The sequence below is a fragment of the Dermacentor variabilis genome, chromosome 3, assembly GCF_050947875.1.
Source record: "Dermacentor variabilis isolate Ectoservices chromosome 3, ASM5094787v1, whole genome shotgun sequence".
Taxonomy (NCBI): domain Eukaryota; kingdom Metazoa; phylum Arthropoda; class Arachnida; order Ixodida; family Ixodidae; genus Dermacentor; species Dermacentor variabilis.
In genome coordinates this window covers 204,954,259-204,973,148 of record NC_134570.1, presented here as the reverse complement: position 1 = coordinate 204,973,148, position 18,890 = coordinate 204,954,259, and the positions used below count along the sequence as shown (strand labels likewise).

Genomic DNA, 18,890 nt, shown 5'->3' with positions numbered 1-18,890 from the left:
GATTTCCGAATATAAGCTATTCCTATCGATTGATAGCAAGCAGATTGGTATGAAGCCCGAACTTTGTCAGAAGTGAGATTCTCTCTCAACAGCTGTTGTGTCAACCTCAACTGTCCTGACATGCCCTAAGCCCGCGCACAAAGCCTGAGTGTTGCGTTTCACTGCTCTAAAGAGTCTATTTTGGTACATCTGCAGTTCAGCGTTAGCCAACACTTTTCTTTTTCTTTTTTTTTTTCGAGCACGAGCTCCTTCGTAGAAGCGGCGGCACGCTTCCTTTCCCGTTCATTCCTGAATGCATAGGTCCGTTCTGTTCTCGGTCTCATTCCGCCGCTCGGTCTCATTCCGCCGCGCGTTCGCCCCACGGACCATTTGAAGCATCCTCTTGGTCAGTTGTACAGTCAGCGTTCTATTTTTCGGACTTCCAAGGGGCCGCGAAGACGTCCGAAAAATTAGGAAGTTCGAAAAAATGAATGCATGTCCTTTAGTGCCCTTAAGGGCTCAAATCGCCACAGACCCACCCGAAAATGCTCTGAAGGCATGTAGGTACACGCATTAGGCATATCGGTGCTCGTACTGTGACAGGAGCTACCGGGTGCACGCGTGTATAATTAAGGAATACATACCGTGTCTCGTGACAATTGCCCCTCCACACGCTTATGCTTCACCGCGTACCATTGCTGTACTGCGGCAACGCTGACTTTCAGGAACGGGCATTATGAAACGCGGCGTCCTTTCCGAGCTTCGAAGCCAATCACGAGGAGCGCAAAGACGGAGTCGGTGCTATTCACAGCGACGAATTCTTTCTATGAGAAATACGACACCGAACGGCAAGAAGTTTAACAGCGAACGTCAAAGCAGCTAGGCCAAGCGTTGCCGCAGTGGTGGCTATAGGCTGCCAGCGGATCAGCGTGCGAGGGCGCCTGATCGAGGCAGCGAGGTAATAAATATGGCAGCGGTGGTGGCTTTGATTAATACCGTTTCAGAGCTGCGGTCACGGCAAGAAGTCCGGAAAATTGGACGGCGAAAGACTTTCTTATACACTGACTATGGGGTACGTGGTGGTGCCGCCGAACTGTCTTAATTCTCGGGCGTCGGGAAAGTCGGTCGTTGACTGTACACTGGCAACTCCTCCAACCGACATCACGGCGTCAAAGAAGATTCATTACGATTCCTCTCTGATGTATTTCGCTAGAATAGCAGCTTGGGCTTGTTGGTTTTCCATCCTGCTAGTAACAGCGCAAAATGTAGACAAGGGACGAGACAAGAAGACACCACAAGCGCTGACTTTCGAGCCTGCTTACTCGAGCCTGCGTTACCGCGACTTAGTTCCCTTTCAATAAAATTACAGCTTATTTTCCCTCGTAGAAGGACAAATTACATGAGTTTTCCCTTAGTATTTCCGGAATATTCAAAATCCCACAGAATTCCTGGTTTAGCCGGTTGGTAGACACCCTGAAGTGGTACGAGAGTGACAGGAAGGAACGTTGGATCGGGGCTGTGCGACGTACGTAAGTGGTAAAAACAGTTTTCTTTCTTCACGGGCACTGGAGGGCTGATTTGTACCGATATATTTTCCAAAGCTAATGGCTTTTCGCGCTACGTCAGTGGTCAGGGCTACGCTCCTCCCACGTTACCAACGGGATCAGCTCGCCGTTAGACGACTCAGAATTGAGCGATTCGCGATTGGTAGCGAAATTGGTAGCGTCTGCTCGGGAACAGGCAGAGGCTTCTCCGCCAGGCCTCGCGGTGGCGCTAGTAGTACCAGAGCACGAGGCAGATATTGTATATGGGGGTTATACGGCGTATGCTATCTTTTCCAAGGCTGTCCCATATGATATACGGGAACATACGGATCTTTAAGTAAGATCCCAGAATGTTCGTTTGGGATTATTGAACAACATCATGGGTATTTTACAGCGAAGCTGTTAGGGGCTAGCTCCCCCAGGATCGTGTCCGTGTGTTAACACAGAACTATCAGCATCACGATTGGCTCCAGCGTCGTCGTCTTCTTCCACAGCTGACTCGTTGGCGCCCCTCGGGGCTACCGCGCTCGTGCCACGGCCCCGCGTTCATCATTGTCGTTAATTAATTAATCAATTAAGAAACACAAGGGCGTAACCAATTTCACAGCGAATTAGAGCGAAGCTGTTAAGGGCTAGTTCCCACAGGATCGTGTCCGTATGTGGACACAAAACATATACGTGGGCCGATCCCGAATATAGTGCAATGCCGGGCCGAGCCGACCCGCGGCGGAGGTGAAGTTCGCCATTAAAGGGCCCACATACGCAGCTTTGCTGGTCATCCTTCCCAGAATGGAAGGGCACTGAGGTTTTTTTTTTTCTTTTTGAAGGGCTCCTCCGAGCGCACCTCGCCTCCATGCCGTCGACTCAGAAGCAACCCGTACAAGGACGCCGAACTTCGCCGCCTGCGAAGGCGCAAGGTGACCGACGTCGGGTCAACGCACCTCCACAGAGAGGAGGCGAAAATAAAGAGGCGTCGACGACTGCCGTCGAGGCAGCGAATGTTGCTTCGACGCACGATGCCTCCCGACACCTCACACGGTACACGCGTAAATATTTCGCGTCCGGCCGCAACAGTACATGGGGAACGTGAAATGCTTGCTTCTTCACGAGCCGCAGTATAAACGCGTCCAAACAAATAAACATCATCCGATGTTTTCTTATCTTCGAAGGCACACACAAATCAGCCGGGGTGAACCAACACGCACGCAGGCTGCCCACGAAGGTTGCGAAAGGTGTGGCTTCGTAGACGCCAGCGATCGTGCGCGTCAGAGGTGGCCGAGTCACTTTCATCGGCAGCTGTGAAACTTTCAGCATCGGTCCAGGAGGACCTTTAGAGCTATTCGCCACCGCGACGCGTCAGAGGCAAACAACACGCCACTCCTCGTGCTAACAAACGGCAAGCACGGCCGCTTATTTACCCGCGCGTCTCTTCCTCGAGCCCGGCCATGACTGCGTTTGGGACATGGCTGCTGTCCACGCTTCTGAGCCCATACGAGGTCGGTGCACATGGTTAGAGGTAATCTGTGGCGGGTGCGAAGTTTGGCCGAGCCGAGATTGCTGGTGGTTGCCTGGCGCAGTCTTCTCGCCCACCTATTGGCCTCGAGCTCCACCACTGGAAAAGCTGGCACCACCGTCGGCGTGACGTGCTATTAGAGATCACGTGGACATAGCGGCCGCGTCGGCTGCTTCGGGAGCGCCGAAGCGAGCTGAAAACGAGAGTTTAAATTCCCTCGTACGCTCTGGTCCACATTTAGTGGCGAGATTTTCCCGCTTCGAGTGTCTCCTTTACAACGCTTGAAAGCACTGCAATAGGTCGTGGCTGCCTTTGAAGGCGCGCAACATGGTAGCCAACTGCTCGGTGCCGCAGTGCCGGACGTACGCAACGGAGCCCGGTGTCAGCCTTATTCACACGTAGCCGCAGGACAAGAAGCTGCATGAAGCTTGGCTCGCCAAACATAAAACCGGCAAACAGTCATCGGCTGCAACTCGGGTATGCAGCAAGCACAGACGTGAGGAAGATTTCTGCTACGGCGCCGGGTCTGTGATGTTAAGAAAACGCGCAATGAGACGCTCGCCCGAGTGCGCTGCCCGACTAATGTCATGACGGGTTGGTCTATGAACCTGTCGATGCTAAGATACTGGCAAGTTCACTGGAGTGGAAAGGGAGCGGTAAGAAGCACATTAAAAAAGAAGCATGGCATATGGTCATGACTGTGTTATGAATTAATGCACTGGATTAGAAAAAAGCAGCGGAAAATCGCACGCCGAGAACACCGATAAACATACAGTGCGACGCAACTCGTGAAATAATATTAAAATGTCCAAGAATTTAGAAGAAAAAGAAAAGATTGAATCGTCGCGACGGCAGATCACAGTCACCGTAGGCGTCGAAGTCTCTAAAATGAAATTCTTTTTGAACAGCTCTGATAGCGCCCACGCAACAATGGTTGCTTGTATACTGTCAAATGCTCATATTCTGCGGCCTAAAGCTCATGGCACGGTGCGAAAACGCGCACACGGCGAAAGCGAAACAGTGCGCGGACAAGCATGCAGACGCGCAGTTGGTCGCTGCGAATCTGTGCGATCGCTGCATTGAGGCTTCATTCTATTACGCTCCATTTAGTTATACAAACACTATAAGAACATATTTCACATAGCTTGCTCTCAGCGTTTACCTACCTTTCACGCAAGAAGCCGGTTCGGGAGACCTCATCACGGCGACCGCGTGAAGTGGCGTTCACTGTACGTATTCGGTAAAGAGATGACGTCTGTAAACGATTCTGTGCTTTCAGTTTGCCCAATATTATTATTTAGACAGTGAAAAACTTTTCTCGTTTCGAAAGTACTTACAGAAATGTCCGGGAGAGCTCGCGCGTGCTGTTTTCAGTGAGCGCTGACAGCAAACCCTATGAGGAGCGCGGCGCGGGATCCCTCATACTATATACGCCATCGAAGCGCTTCCGATAGATGGCGACTCCGTAACTCCTCGCCGCCAATAGTATTGGACTACTACATTGGCCTATAGTATTGGAGGTCGCGAAGTCTCAAGTTTTGCAGACGCGGTGAAGGGAGAGGCAGAACGAATGAGTTTTCGCTCCACCATGCCGGCGCACTTCATCCAGCCAAAGATGTGACAGTGAGTGTTAGCGGTCGTCGAGTGAGATCTGCTCATGCTTGCGTGACACCGTGCTTGCTAGTCTGTAGGCGAATGTTTCCTGCAATTTTTACGGCTAACGAAAATATGAACAATACTTCGTGTAGTTATCTATACTTTGCTATCGCTGTCGATGCTTCGCCTTTCGGGCGAAACTGCCAATTTTTGCTTTCTGTACCTGTCAAAGCGTATTCATGCATAGAGGCTGCAGGCCTGGAAGAAGCAGGGACTGGACACGACCGTCATGCGAAAGTAAACGTGCACAAGCATCCCTGCCAACGGCAAAGGGTCGAAATAGCCAAAACTAAGACCTAACGCGACACGCATTCAGCGAGTAGCTGGATCAATCAAAACTGGCCGATACATCGATTTCACGTTTCTAGTTCCTTCACAGATTACCGACATCTACTGACCCCCTGCGAAGTGTTTATTTGTACTTCGTATGGATCTACCCCAGTAAAACCTGTTAACGGCGCCGACGGTTAGGAAAAAGAGCCGTTCGTAAATAAAGTTCACCTATTCTCTCGGCTGTTCTTAAACCATGGAGCTTCCAGAGGTTCCCTGTTCAGACGCGGCGCACGCGCGTGCGTCAATGGGTCTGCGCAGACGCTGGCCTAGGCACTCCATTCATAGCGAGCTGTCCATTCGAGAAAATGGAGAAGGAACAACGCACACGGCGACGCCCGTACCACGTTGCTCGGGGTAACGCGACACCATCGACGAATAGCAGCGACGCGTCTTCCCGTGGCGGAAGAGACGCGTCGGAGAGGGCGACGCGCGAACCAGTCAGATGGCGCCGCGCAGTGCGGGGCAGCTTTATGGCAGCGGCCGACAGAAAGGAACGAGGGCACGTCAAGCACTGTATGCTGCCAGTGAGGGAGAGAGGACTGGCGCGGTACACAAACGCAGGTACCAGACAAAGTAGCCGCCACTGATCTAAACCGCGAGCCGCCGCCGCGCTAAGGACGCGGTACGAGAGCGCGGAATCAAAGGCTTCCCGCCGCCATGCCGTCGAACAAACAGGAGCCCACTCCGCGTGCTGAGGGGGCACGGCGGAGAGCAGCGGCGCGCTCCATCACCGGGCGCACGGGAGAAGGGGGGCGCGTCACCTCCGCCTCGCGATTCCCAGGGGCCCGCTGCGGCTCGGCAACGGGGTGCTTGAAACCGGAAGCAGTCGACATCTAGCCGGTGCTGAAATTGCGACGGGCTTTCAAAAAGAAGGAACGGCATTCGTATCGCACAGCGTAAACTACGCTGACGTCGTCCACGAAACCACTCGAGCGAACACTGACAGTTCGCGTTCACTACGGGAAGAGCCAGGTAAATTGCTCAACTTGCAGCTCTCAGTGCAGCGCTACGGGAAAAGGGGCTATAGAAGAGCACATAAAATTTAAGCAGTACCACTACCGAATGGAAACAATGAGTAAAATAAACTGACAACGATAACGAACACCCAGCGGCACAAGAAATGTCGGGCAATGCCAGATAACTTGCCTGATGTCCAACTCTGTGAGAAGTGCTATGCGGCAACAGTGCCTTCGGCAGTCAATCGACCGGAACGGTAGTCCCACCGTCGTCCCCGCCTACTTTTTCTCCCTGAAGTGCTTCTTTGGGTATCGCATTTAAACGCCCACATCAGCTGTTCCGCGCCGACTGCCAGTTATCAAAGGGTCAGAGAGCAGGAATCGGCCGGTCTACACGCAGGCCAGGTAGAACCGCATCGATGCCGCGCGACAGCCGGCGTGCTCGAACAGGCCTCTCTCGCGGCCGCATCCGACTCCACCAACACTGCGCTGAAGTTGTCGGCCAGCGGCAGGCGCCCCGCAGCTACATGCCAAGCAAGATAGCGCAAGCGAGCTTCCGACGTTCAGACGGCGCAATCGGTTGAGCGCAGGCCCTATATTTCAGAAACGCCGTGTGCGATAACCGCATAGAAGCGTAGGCCGTTGCCGCGATGTTTTCCATAGGCAGGCTACACCCCATTTCAAGCGAATAGAAGTGCCGAAACCGGCTTCTCCTTAGACGCGCCGTTGTTGTGGGGTAGCCAGCTTTACCCGAAGCTCATGGCTCTGGTATGTATGTGCTTACGGAAAGTTTGCGGAGCGCGGGATTCGCAGATAAAGTGAGTATTTCGGCACCCCTGGCACGCAACCTAATACTCGTATGTTCTGCCTCTACGTTTAGGTACGATCAACGCAGTGTCAGTTTCATAAAGAGATTCTAAAGAAGTAGAGTTGAAAATATGGGATTAAGTGCAGTGCAGTAACTGTCTCTCCGCAGAGGACACCTCAACCGCACAGTGTCAGTTTCAGTTACAGTAGTTTCATTGGCTGCAGGCAGGCACGTATCCAGAGGGGTGGCGGGACTCCCCCTGTTACCCGCGCTACTCCTCCTCACACACATTGCTAAAGAGCCGCCAAATCAATCTTGAGACTCAACAGCTATTCGGCGGTAAACATTTTGCTGCCTTTTTTCACTCCTTTTGGATGGCGGTAGCTGTCGGCATCTCCTGAGGTGTGATGGCCCGTTTTCACATCGATTCGGTGCCCGCGCTCGAGATGCGTTCAGTTGTCGCCGTCTATTCCAACGGTTCCGCGTATCGCTGCTGCTTCGTTAGTTCAACCTTTGTTTAGACCCCGCCCCAGAAAAAGTCCTCGGTACGTGCCTGGCTGCAGGCACAGAGTGTTGACAAATTCAATTTTTTTTTAGAAACCCAATCACCGTAAAATTTTTGGCGCCACCTAATCAGGCATATATAAGCGAATCTGTGGCGAGCCGGCAAGACAGAAGGGCACGACAGGACAAGGGATGCGCAGCGGACGTGGGCAACGATCGATCCCCGCAAGCGCCACCAAGGGCCACGGCCTTCGGATGCAAAAAGAAATCTCTCGCGCGAGAGGATGTGCGTAGCCAGTTCGCTGGAGAGCGAGACTGAGGCCACCACGTACGGCCACAAAAACCGAAGAGCGAAAGGAATGACGCACTTGAAAAAAAAACAAAAAACAAAATTGTTGCAGCGAGGTGGATGCTCGGGTAGCGTTTGTTGTTTCGACGCGTAATTTCGCAGAAAAGAGAGCCGGTCACCGGTACATGTTGCATGGCTAGCACAGACTATATTCATTAGATTGCTGATGCACTTCGTGTGAGCTGTTCTTCGGCAGGTGAGCTGCAGCCACAGTCAGCAAAGTCCTAGAAAAGGTTGGCCCTTTTAACGCCAGCCAAAGCATTCGAATACGCGTAACCCCGCCCGCGACAAGCAGACAGGGGCAAGCCGGGACGACCACTGCCAGGCCCGATCGGCGTCTGTGCCTGTCAGGTTCACGCGCGCGTTCGCGATTGTCGCGGACTCGGCGAGCTACTTGCCAGCTTGTTCCGTCGTCTTCTTGGTCGTGCTTTCGCGTTTGCCGCTTTCATATTTCAGTTGTTCTAAGTTTGCGAGCGCGCACACCGACTGGCGCAGCTCAGCCACTGGCGGTGTCCACTCCCTAGCACAGCGCGACGGGCGGGCACGCGAGGCTCGGGCGAACGTTGCCTCGGCGGGAAGCCCAACGACGAGGAGAGGCAGCGCAGCACGCAAAGTGCACGTGCCAGGCGCTCGCGCACAAGAGGCGCGCCTTGTGCGACGGCCGGCGTCGTCGCGCGCCCGCGGAGGGAGCAGCGCTGCTCGGCCGACGAGCACAAAGGCGCGCCGCCGCCGGCGACAAAAGGGGCGGACGCGGGAACGTTGCGGAACGAAGCGCCGCTCGGTCACAAAGGGAGCCGACCGCGAAGCGACATCGCTGCCGAGGCAGAGGAGGCGCAAACCGCGCAGGCGGTCGCTCTTCTGGGCAGCGCGACGCGGCTGAGTCGACTTTTGTCATTTCTAAACGATGCGCCTCCACAGTGCGGACATGCGCAGCGCTTCACAGAAGAGGCAAAATAAATAAAAGCCCTTTCCCCTTAGCGAAGAGTAGGAGAAAGACAGATAAGCCTACATATGAAAAACAGGTCCCGCTTCCACCCAATGCATAACAAAACAGTCGAAATGGAACTTAACTCGACGTGTCGTATATTGCAATATTATATATATATATATATATATATATATATATATATATATATATATATATATATATATATATATATTAGATTCTGTTCTGCCCCCATCATCTGCCGCACTCAGCGTTCGGTCACAGATATATGACAAAGACGCTCTGTCGTGTTTCCAATAGAAAAGGTACGTTGGGAAACGGTTAAGGTCAGGGAACGCGTTATAATATCTGGGCCTGAAAGAGCTTTTCTCTCCCCCCTCCCCCTTTTTTTTCCGTGTCGCTACATCACCATGCACCTGCGCTATCCAAGGCAAGGATAACCGTTCCACAGTGCGCCTAACTCCGCGTAACAATGACGACGCGCCGAAACGGGACATCGGCGAGAAGGGAGACAAAGCAAGGGCCCTGTCTGCTCCCCCGCCAAAGGACGCCGGCACGCGGCACACACCACGTTCTTCTCCGCGGTGCGGGCGGCTGGCGACAATTGTAATGCCCTGTTTCAAAGGCAAGTATATAAGGAGAAGGGAAAGAAACACTCGCCCACTTGGCAGCCTCTGCCGAGCAGCTACGGGCCAGCGCCGCGGCAGGTGAGCGCGACTGACGGCGCCGCCTATTCTGTTGCCGACGCTCAATGCTCGCGCAGGCAACTCCGCCGAAGTGACACCGGGGCGCGGTCGAGACAGAGAAAGTGAAACAGCCGCAAAAAGGGCCGGTCTTCCCTTTCTTTCTTTCTTACCGCAAGTCCGCCAGCTGCTCGCCACGCGTTCCATAAACCACAGGCACATGCAGTGTCATTCCCTTAAGTATACAACAGTAAAGATCTGCCGAGCCTCGAGGCAACGAACTAGGCCGGGCAACAAGTCAAACTTCTTTAAGGTGCATTTTCACGAGCCTAAAAATGCATCACGTAAAATAGCTCTCAGAAGGTATAATTAATCCTTTCTTTTTTTCCACTGGCGACAAACAAAAGCAGAACAAGAGGCTTATTTTTCCTGTGCCATCAAAGGTATTCAACTTTTCAGTGTACTTCCCAGCAGATTTCTGTGCATGGGGATAGAGAGCAGCAAGTACTTCACAGTGAAGATGACGAGTCCATGAGTCTTCGTAATCGTGCCACAATGACGAATGCAAATTGCTTGCTCACTTCGTAGTCTGAACGGAGGTACATACGTATGTTGCTAGTGATTTGATGCCAACACAGCTTTTCTCCACGGTCAACTTTTCAGATGCGACGGATGATGTAGTTTTCACAAAGTTGCCTCCTAATCTCAATAACGAGCCGCAACACTTGACGTCAACCCCGGCGTCCACAAAATGTCTGCACGACGACGAGTCCATCGGCCTTCAATCGCAGTCGCGCATGGCGCGTCTCAGTCGAGTCAAGTCTCCACTTCGCCGAGGAGAGTTGTCCTCAGTTCCCCAGAACCTGATCGTTGCCACTTGCTCGTTGCTGCTCGTTGCAATGAAAGCACACACGCTTACCTGCTGGCGGCTCTCGGTGGGCAGTCACAGTGAAAGCCTAAGAGAGACAGCAATGCACTTGTGCTCCTCTTGTCACAGGATGCAAGGAAGCATAGCAACATGCACACTTTACGTCAACACTTCGGACAAGAACACCGTAACAGGCACCGCAGTTACTGATGAAAGAAATGGCACGATGGTACTGAAAGCACTTTACTGTCTTCGAAGCTAGAGAATCTTAACTTTCTTTTTATCACTGAACTTCAATAAATTCGAAAGCCCGTGTCATTCCGCACTTCTTGTCAAAGATAGCGAATACGCCACCACCTGAATTGTCAATTTAAAGCAGAGAAGGCAGTCAGCTCCCACACGCCAGTCATAAAATTGTGTAGTGCTAAAACGTGAGAAGAAAGCGCAAAGTAATTTCATTATGCTTTGACGGTAGTCATAAGGAGTGAAACTTCTTGTGACAGCACAGCTAGCACAATTGTCACGATACCTTAATTAGTCTGGCATGCATTTCACAAAATAATGGCGTATGAAAACAAGAAATTTCTGAAGCAATCTCCACGCAGTGCGATTAAGATGCACGCAAATAAGTATACCACGAAACAAGCCAATTTTTCCTCTGCTGCTTCTTCTCATCAGCACAAATATTAGATTAGGCTTGTGCTAGTCCAATCATGCTTTTCTCGGTGGCACCAACCTAGTGTGGCAAAGCGAAAAAAAATTAACTCGTACCATCAGGACATGCAGAGAGCCGCCGTGCGGGTACTGACCTTGGCCTCGAGAAGGTCGTGGCCTTGCTTGAGCTCGGAGCGTTCTTTCTCGAGCTTCTCAACCTTGGCCTTGAGCTGCTCCACTTCCTCCTGAGGGAGAGAGGGAGAGGTGGTGAGAGGGAGCAAACACAACCTAAGGGTTCTCTGCAAAATGCTCCACGTCAGCTGCCCTGCAAAGCGGGGTCTCATTCCACAGCAGCCATGGTCAAGAGACTGAGACTCTCATTCTGTAAAACACTGGCTCATCATGGTGCAATGGGCCCGCCGTACTAGCCCAAATCTCCGTTCTTAAAACAGTGAGACCATGTTGAAGTAGTGCGTGTTTCATGTGGTTTTTCGGAGCTGCGACATCCGCACATGCAGACTTCGCATTACTGTTTTACATGCTCCGATAACAAACAATGCGATTATCGCACTTGTGATTATGCAGTAGAATAGCCAAGTGTGGTAAGCATAAGCACAATTTGAACTGCAAAGTTGAAAATAAACTAAAGCAGACCCCAATCTGTTTGTGAAATATTTTTGATAGATTACTGCATTGGAATAAAAGTGAAACAAAAAGCAAGCAGACCACCGTGACATATTTGACAATCAGCACTCGTGCTGCATGTGCGATTTCACAGGGAAGTTCAGCAGCACGTAGCATCGAAAAATATCCCACGTGAAGGGGTTGATGGCACATCTACTACACCTGCGATGTGCATGTAGGAAATCGTACCATGTGAAACGGGCTTATTGCAGGACACAGTAAATCCATCAGTACAGTAAACAATGGCAGCAGTTTCAGTTTAATTCCATGAGCAATTTGATACAGTAGTAAAACGGTAGTACTAACAACAATCCCTAAAATATGTCCTTTTAAAGCCATCTCGGGGATAAAGTCACAGCTCTGCATGTATGTTACGGTTTCATACCAAATCAATGCAGATCTAATTAAAATGTTCACAGCGCTTGCACGAACCTCAGAAAGACGACAAACAGCCTTGCCAATGAAAGCAAGCGCACAACATGGCAAGAAAGTTGCTCATGGCCATCATTTTTGTGAAAAACTGTGCAGTGTCCCCTCGTTCCGAACGCCGTTCATAGGCACATAACGGTCTCTTTTCGTAGCTTACAGCAACCTGTAACGAGACTAGCTTTGGATTTGCATCACAGGCTAGTAAATATTGTTACGGAAGGATGAACGAAGAGAGAAAGAAGACGATCGCGAGACACTGCTGCAGGTTGTTGGTGGTCAGCCATCTTGTATATGCTGACTCATCCTGTATATATATTGCAAATACAGTCCTTATGTACTCCTAACATCCCCATAACATATTGGTGGGAGGTGCAGGGTACCACGGCTGAAATCGGAGCTCCGCAGTGGACGTCGCATCACCATCCGCACCATGAACAATAGTGAGCACGCGGGATCAAGGTCGTTGCCGCCTCCAACGTCACCGTTGCTATCTACGTCGCTGTCGCCTTCGGTTGTCGTTGTGCAACCCAAAGATCCTAAAACTTTCTGCAGGATCGATGGCACTGACGTTGAAGAGTGGGTGGCTATGTACGAATGCGTGAGTGGAATCAACAAATGCGACCCTACGCTTATGCTAGCCAACCTTAGAACGACAGAAAGCTGAGCTAGTTGGTAAGGATTCATTATGCAAAAAAGAAGTGAGGCGTGCAGACAGGACACAAGAGTAGAGAAGTGGACAACACGAACGCCGTGTTGTCCACTTCGTGTTGTCCACTTCTCTACTCTTGTGTCCTGTCTGCACGCCTCACTTCTTTTTTGCATAATTAATCCTAGCCAACCTGTTGTTCTACCTACGAGGCACGACAAAGGCGTGGTACGAAAACCACGAAGAAGAGCTCACCAGCTGGGACCAATGCAAAGAGAAGTTGACAGAGTTGTTTGGCAAACCAGCCAACCGTAAGATTGCCGCAAAGCAGGAACTGGCCTCCCGTGCCCAATCCCCCACGAAGTCCTGTCTCGTACATCTAGGACATGCTGGCACTTTGTCGTAAAGCCGATCGTGACATGACAAAAGCTGAAAAGGTCGGGCACGTGCTTAAGGGCATTCCTGACGAAGCCTTTAATCTGCTCATGTGCAAAAGCTGTTCTACAGTTGATGCCATCATTAAAGAGTACCGACTATTCGAGCAGGCAAAAAGCCGACGCGTCTTGCAACCATTCCCCAGACTTCCCAATACTGCCGCAATGTTGACGTGTGAAGATCGACCCACACAGCATCATGCGTCGCCATCAGAGAACGTGGTGCGAATCGTTCGACGTGAACTGGATGCGACGGCGCCCGCAGCTGTCTGTTCGCGTAGCCCTGATGCTACCACTTTTTCGGTTCCCCTTGAATGAGCCATCGTTCGCCAGGAACTTGAAAACATTGGACTAGATTTTGTCTGTGCTGTCACCAATCCCAGAGCTAACAAACGCCCTTCTACTATTTTCGCTCCACCCCTACGCTTCTCTCCGCATTATCACAACTCTACTGATTGGAAAACTGCGGGCAACCAGCCGATATGTTTCACCTGTCACCACACTGGTCACGTCGCCTGATACTGTAGCTACTCGTGGCCCTCAACACCTCGCACGCCGACCAACCTGAGCCGTTTTGATGGAAATGCCCGCAATGTTTCTCCCACCGCCTAGTCTAACACCACCGACAACTCTGCTAGGAACACGTGGTACAGCTGCTCACCATCGCCACACGGACACCAGTCTCGTTCATCGCAAACACATCACCCATCTTCCCGTTCGCCGCAGCCACGTCGCCTTTCATCCCCTGTGGTGTTTGGCTCCACCCTTTCGGAAAACTAAGAAATGCAGCCCTCAGAGGTGGTGCTGCATTGCCTACTACCGCAGCAAATCCTCTGTCTGTGCCCACAAGGAGAAGTGTAATAGACGTTAAAATAGACGGCGTACCTGTCCAAGCACTCGTTGACACTGGAGCCCACGTATCCGTGACAAGTGCTAGCCTACATAGACGCCTAAAGAAGGTCCTCACCCCAGCAGCTTCCCGAGTGCTTCGTGTGGCCTACGGCGGCGTGCTGGTTGTTCTTGGAATGTGTACTGCACATTTAAGTACAGCCGGCCACCCTACTTCTGTTTTATTTGCTGTGATCAGTTTGATCAGCAACTACCCTCACGACGTTATCCTTGGATTGGACTTTTTATCCACTCATTCTGCTCTCATTGACTGCACTACCAGCGTTCTTCAGTTGAACTGCCTCAACTCGCCAATGCTCCGAGCACCGTCCCACTGCACTTGTGCTCGCTTCACGATGTGCGTCTGTCACCCGAGGCAGTTACTTACGTCACTTAGGCCGCCTTTCCACAGGCTCTTGACGGCGAATATTTGCTTCACCCAATCATCGATGTGCTTCTGAACCGGAACGTTGCTGTTCCGCATACGTCGGTCACGGTTAATAACAACGACATCGTTCTACCGCTTCTGAATTTCAGCCTGTGCCCTCAAGTGATTCCGGCCACATGTTCTTGGCCAGTGTTTCTAGTGGTTCCGACTTTGACATTGAGAGTCTGAATGGCGAGAGTGGCTTATTAGCGCCAATTGCAGCTCACAGCTCTGGTTCCTTAACGGATGACTTCACAAAAATGATTGCACCTGACCTCACTTCTGCACAGGCCACGGACATACGTCCCCTGCTTGAATCATACAGTGACATCTTTGATTTCGGCAACAGGCCTTTAGACCAAACATCTGTTGTTCACCACCGTGTCTCCACCATACTGGAGACACGAATCCTATTCGTCGGTGTCCCTATCGAGTATCGCATGCTGAACGTCAAGTCATCAAATCAGATGTGGACAAAATGCTCCGCAAAGGGGTCATCGAACCATCAGCCAGCCATTGGGCTTCACCTGTCGTCCTTGTGAAAGAGAAAGATGGTACCTGGCGTTTTTGCATCGACTATCACCACTTAACAAGATCACATGCAAAGACATCTACCCACTACCACGCATTGATGACACCTTGGACTGCTTGCAAGGAGCTAAATTCTTCTCGTCCATTGATCTTTGACCCGGCTACTGACAGATTTCAGTTTATGAAATGGAACGCGAGAAGACGGCCTTCATCATGCCGGATGGCTTATATCAGTTCAAAGTCATGCCCTTTGGCCTATGCAATGCTCCTGCGAGATTTGAACGTACGATGGACTCTCTTGGGCAAAGCTACAAATGGTCAACCTGTCTTTGTTACCTTGACGACGTTATTGTTTTTCTCTCCCACGTTCAGCAGCCACCTTACCCGACTCACTGCCATTCTTCCGGTCTTCCAAAAAGCCAGCCTGCAACTGAACTCCACAAAATGTCAATTCAGGCGCCATCAGATTACAGTGTTGGGACACCTCATTGATGCATCTGGTGTCCAACCAGATCCGGAAAAAGTTTGCGCCGTATGCAGTTTCCCTGTGCCACGTTCTATTTCTGACCTGGTTCTGAAGTATTCTGGTAAATATTATTCTGGGCACTGCTTCAGAGCTGTATTAGCAATGTAAACTGTACATGCGAGATAGCGATCCTAGTTACATGCGCATCACTGTTTTTGTAAAAACTCGGATAGAGATGCCTTTGCTGCCCATGCCGTGCTGACAGGAGCAAAAGTGTGGCAATATGTCAGGAACCTTGAGGTGTTTATGTATAGCAACGCTCAGATATGGAGCTAAGCAGCAGGGCATCATAAGTGCCGCACAGTTGCTTCCAACAACATTTCTAGCATGGTGGTTGCTTTTTCGAGCTTAGTTGTGATGCCGTGAGACGCCATAACCTACTTGAAAGCAAACTTATGAAAAAAAACTTGTAGCAATATTCAGGCACCATGCAGCAGAGATTTTTGGTGCGAGGATTGCTTCCTACCGCTAATACATTGTCACAAGAGAGTATCCTCTCGTTATTCAAGTGCTTTGCAAGCTATAATTTCACTGCGAAGCTTCACTCACATACCGTAAAAACCTGTGTATAATATGAACCTCCATATAAGTATGAGGTGAAATTTTTGGGACGCGAAATGGAAAAAAAAAAGTTTTATCCGCGTTTAATACGAGTTAGGAAAATTCGAGGAAAACATTTATTTACATTGCACTCCGCACTTCAATCGCTGTCTTCCTCAGCTGCGCTCTCTTTGGGTAGTTGCTTGTCGGACATATCTTCCCAGAGGTACTCATCCTCTGTGCCATCGAGCGCATTCGAGATGCCGCACTTCTTGAATGCACGACACAGAAGGTCCTCTGGTATGCTGGCCCAAGCGACTGAAATCCACTTGCATAGCATGGCTGGCGAGGCCCGCTTCAGCCACACATTCTGCGTCGCTACAGGCTCACCTGAGCGTATTCAAGCTGCGTAACACCGCTTGACCACGGCTTGCTCACACAAACATCTAAATGCTGCAGCTGAAACGTCATCCCACCCGAGATAACGACGAGTTCAGTGCCGAATTCGTGCCACCGCCTCTTCACTGAGTCGGCCAAATGCCAACGAAATGTGTCCAGCACAAGGATGGACGGGAACGACAACAGTGCGCCGGGCCGCCTACACCAGATGGACTTTATCCAGTCGAGCACAAGATTCTCGTTCATCCAGCCTTTCTCATGGCATCTCACGACCATATTTTTTGGCAGCTCCTCACCTTTAGGCACTGTCTTGCGCTTGAAGATGACATAGGGCTCCAGGAGCTTGCGTCCGTCTGCCGTGCACGACAACATGACAGTAACTCGTGTTTTCTCGTTCACAGTGGACTGGACATAAACTTGTTTAGAGCCCTTTTCGTGCACGGCGAGGGGCGATGGCATGTCCAGATAAACCAGCGTTTGGTCAGCATTGCCGATTTGCCCTAGCTGGAAGTTCTTGGACTTGCGCAACGAAATAACTTGGCGCTGGAAAGCCACAAGCAGCTCTTCGCACGATTCGGGCAGCTTTTGCAAAATCGAAGTTCGGTGGCGTAAGGAAAATCCAGCACGGCACATGTAGCAATAAATACACTGCTTGCTCGCTTTGAAGGCAGAGCTCGGTAGCCCTTTTTCTCTTGCAAGCTCTTTAGCTTTTGCCTGCATAAGCTCCACGCTCACAGCAAGATGCACAGCTAGCTGTTAGCGTCCGAACTCCGTCAGGGCGAGTTCGATTTCCAGGAATGTCCCACTCTTCGGGCCGCGAAAGCTTCTTCGCATTACGCTGCACGTGAAATGGGCTTCCTTCTGTCGACGCCACCCATGAATGCTTCCCTTGTTGACGCCAAACAGCCTCCCGGCTGCACTGTTACCAATCCCCTGTGCAGCTACAACTACCTTTCTCTTGAAAGCAGCCAAGTACTGTTTTCGGGGTCCATACATCTTGGTTTTTCAATGCGTAATAAGAAGGATGCACTTCGCGAAGCGTGGTTTTCACCTGTGCTGCCCATAGAATAAACGCTGCCAAGGTGAGCACTCAACAATAAAGAAACAATGCTGTAGCCACGCAGCAATAAGGAAGCCAAGCCGTAGCCACGCAGCAGTAACGAAGTCAAGCCATGCCCATGCAGCAATAACGAAACCAACACTTCTGACCCAAATTTCCAACTAAAATTTTTGTTCGGATCCGCATATAGTACAAGGCGAAAATTTGGGACGCTAATAATAGGAAAAAACCTTGTATTATACGCAGGTTTTTACGGTAGTTAAACCTTGGTATAACGAACTTCAATATAATAAAATTCTCAATATAACAAAGTATTTAACTTTTTTACCTTCTTGTCTAAAAAACATTATGTATTTTGAATGTCGATATAAGAAAGTGTCTTTACACACAATTTCAATATAACGAAATTTCACTATTGCTGCGAACAAATACCGATACAATAAATGAAAACTTCCGTGGACGCAGATGGTCAAATGGTTGAATTACAAGCAGCTGCTTGCGAATGCACCTCTCAAATTGCAGTCCACACAACTGAGAGCAACAACCGAAGCAGTGGTATAAAGTTCAAGTGCGATAAGATCCTATAATGCCTTGCACGCAGTGTGCTTTGGCTACGAGTAAAAGCGTGCGCGGGTGAGTCGACAAAGAAGGTGGCCTGATGAGCGCCGCCTTTCCACACGAGCAAAGGGGAAGGGGAGAGGGAAGTGAGCTTGCGGTAAAGCACTCAAGTAGGTGCGCTAGGGGAGGTGTTGGTGGGCAGGTTGGCATGCGTTTCCTTTTCAAGCACAGCCAAGCACATACACGGCCCGCAAGCCCTGTTTTAGAGATAGTCTGCCTCACGTGCAAGGAATGGGCATACCGAGATGGAGCGGCAACATGTGTGCTGTCCTCCAGCGCATTTAGTTCTGGAGGTTGTGCAATCTTCCGTTTAGGAGATGCGTTGAAGTGAGAGGCAGACAAAGCATTGGCTCCCCGCTGCCGGCGCTTTTACTGTAGGTGACACTATCAGCCACGTGGGCAGAGTGAACACAAATGCGTGGCTGGCTTCGCTTCCTACCACTGATGCGAAGATATCGTTTACGCGGAATGAAACCGTACCTTTTGTTGCCACCTCTCAAATTGAACAAAGTGAATTTTTTTTTCTCAATAAAAATTGCCTTTTTCAATTGCCCGGTAATTTTGAAAATTTTGCGGCCCCTCAAGCCTAAGAAAACTTCATTGGCGACAGTATTTACTTGCATAAAAGGCTGAAATTCAATATAATGAAATTTCAATATAAAGGAGCAAATTGCTGATTTTACCAACGTCGTTATATCACGGTTTAACTGCATTTGTTCCACACAAGTGAGGGAAATACAAGAATGCGAAATAACTCTGACAAATATTATGGCACCATGTGTGTGAGTTATTATGAGAATTGCCCAAGCATGCCGACACCAGCGTCAATCGTAGCCTTCTTATCTAAAGTGGCAACTCTAGCGGTAGCATTTGTCCCTATAGCAAACTTGGCTCGAAGTTTCTCAACCAAAAAAC

At 50.5% G+C, this 18,890-nt stretch overlaps 1 protein-coding gene across 3 annotated transcripts in view; it reads right to left on the bottom strand.

Annotated features, from left to right (window-relative positions):
* The window catches only part of LOC142576602 (unconventional myosin-XVIIIa-like), a 353,054-nt gene that overhangs the window by 140,491 nt on the left and 193,673 nt on the right, over window positions 1-18,890 (bottom strand). For all 3 annotated transcript variants that reach the window (XM_075686803.1, XM_075686805.1, XM_075686804.1), the window contains exon 20: window positions 10,949-11,038. In XM_075686803.1, the coding sequence (XP_075542918.1) occupies window positions 10,949-11,038 (90 nt within the window). The remainder of the gene's footprint in view (window positions 1-10,948; window positions 11,039-18,890) is intronic.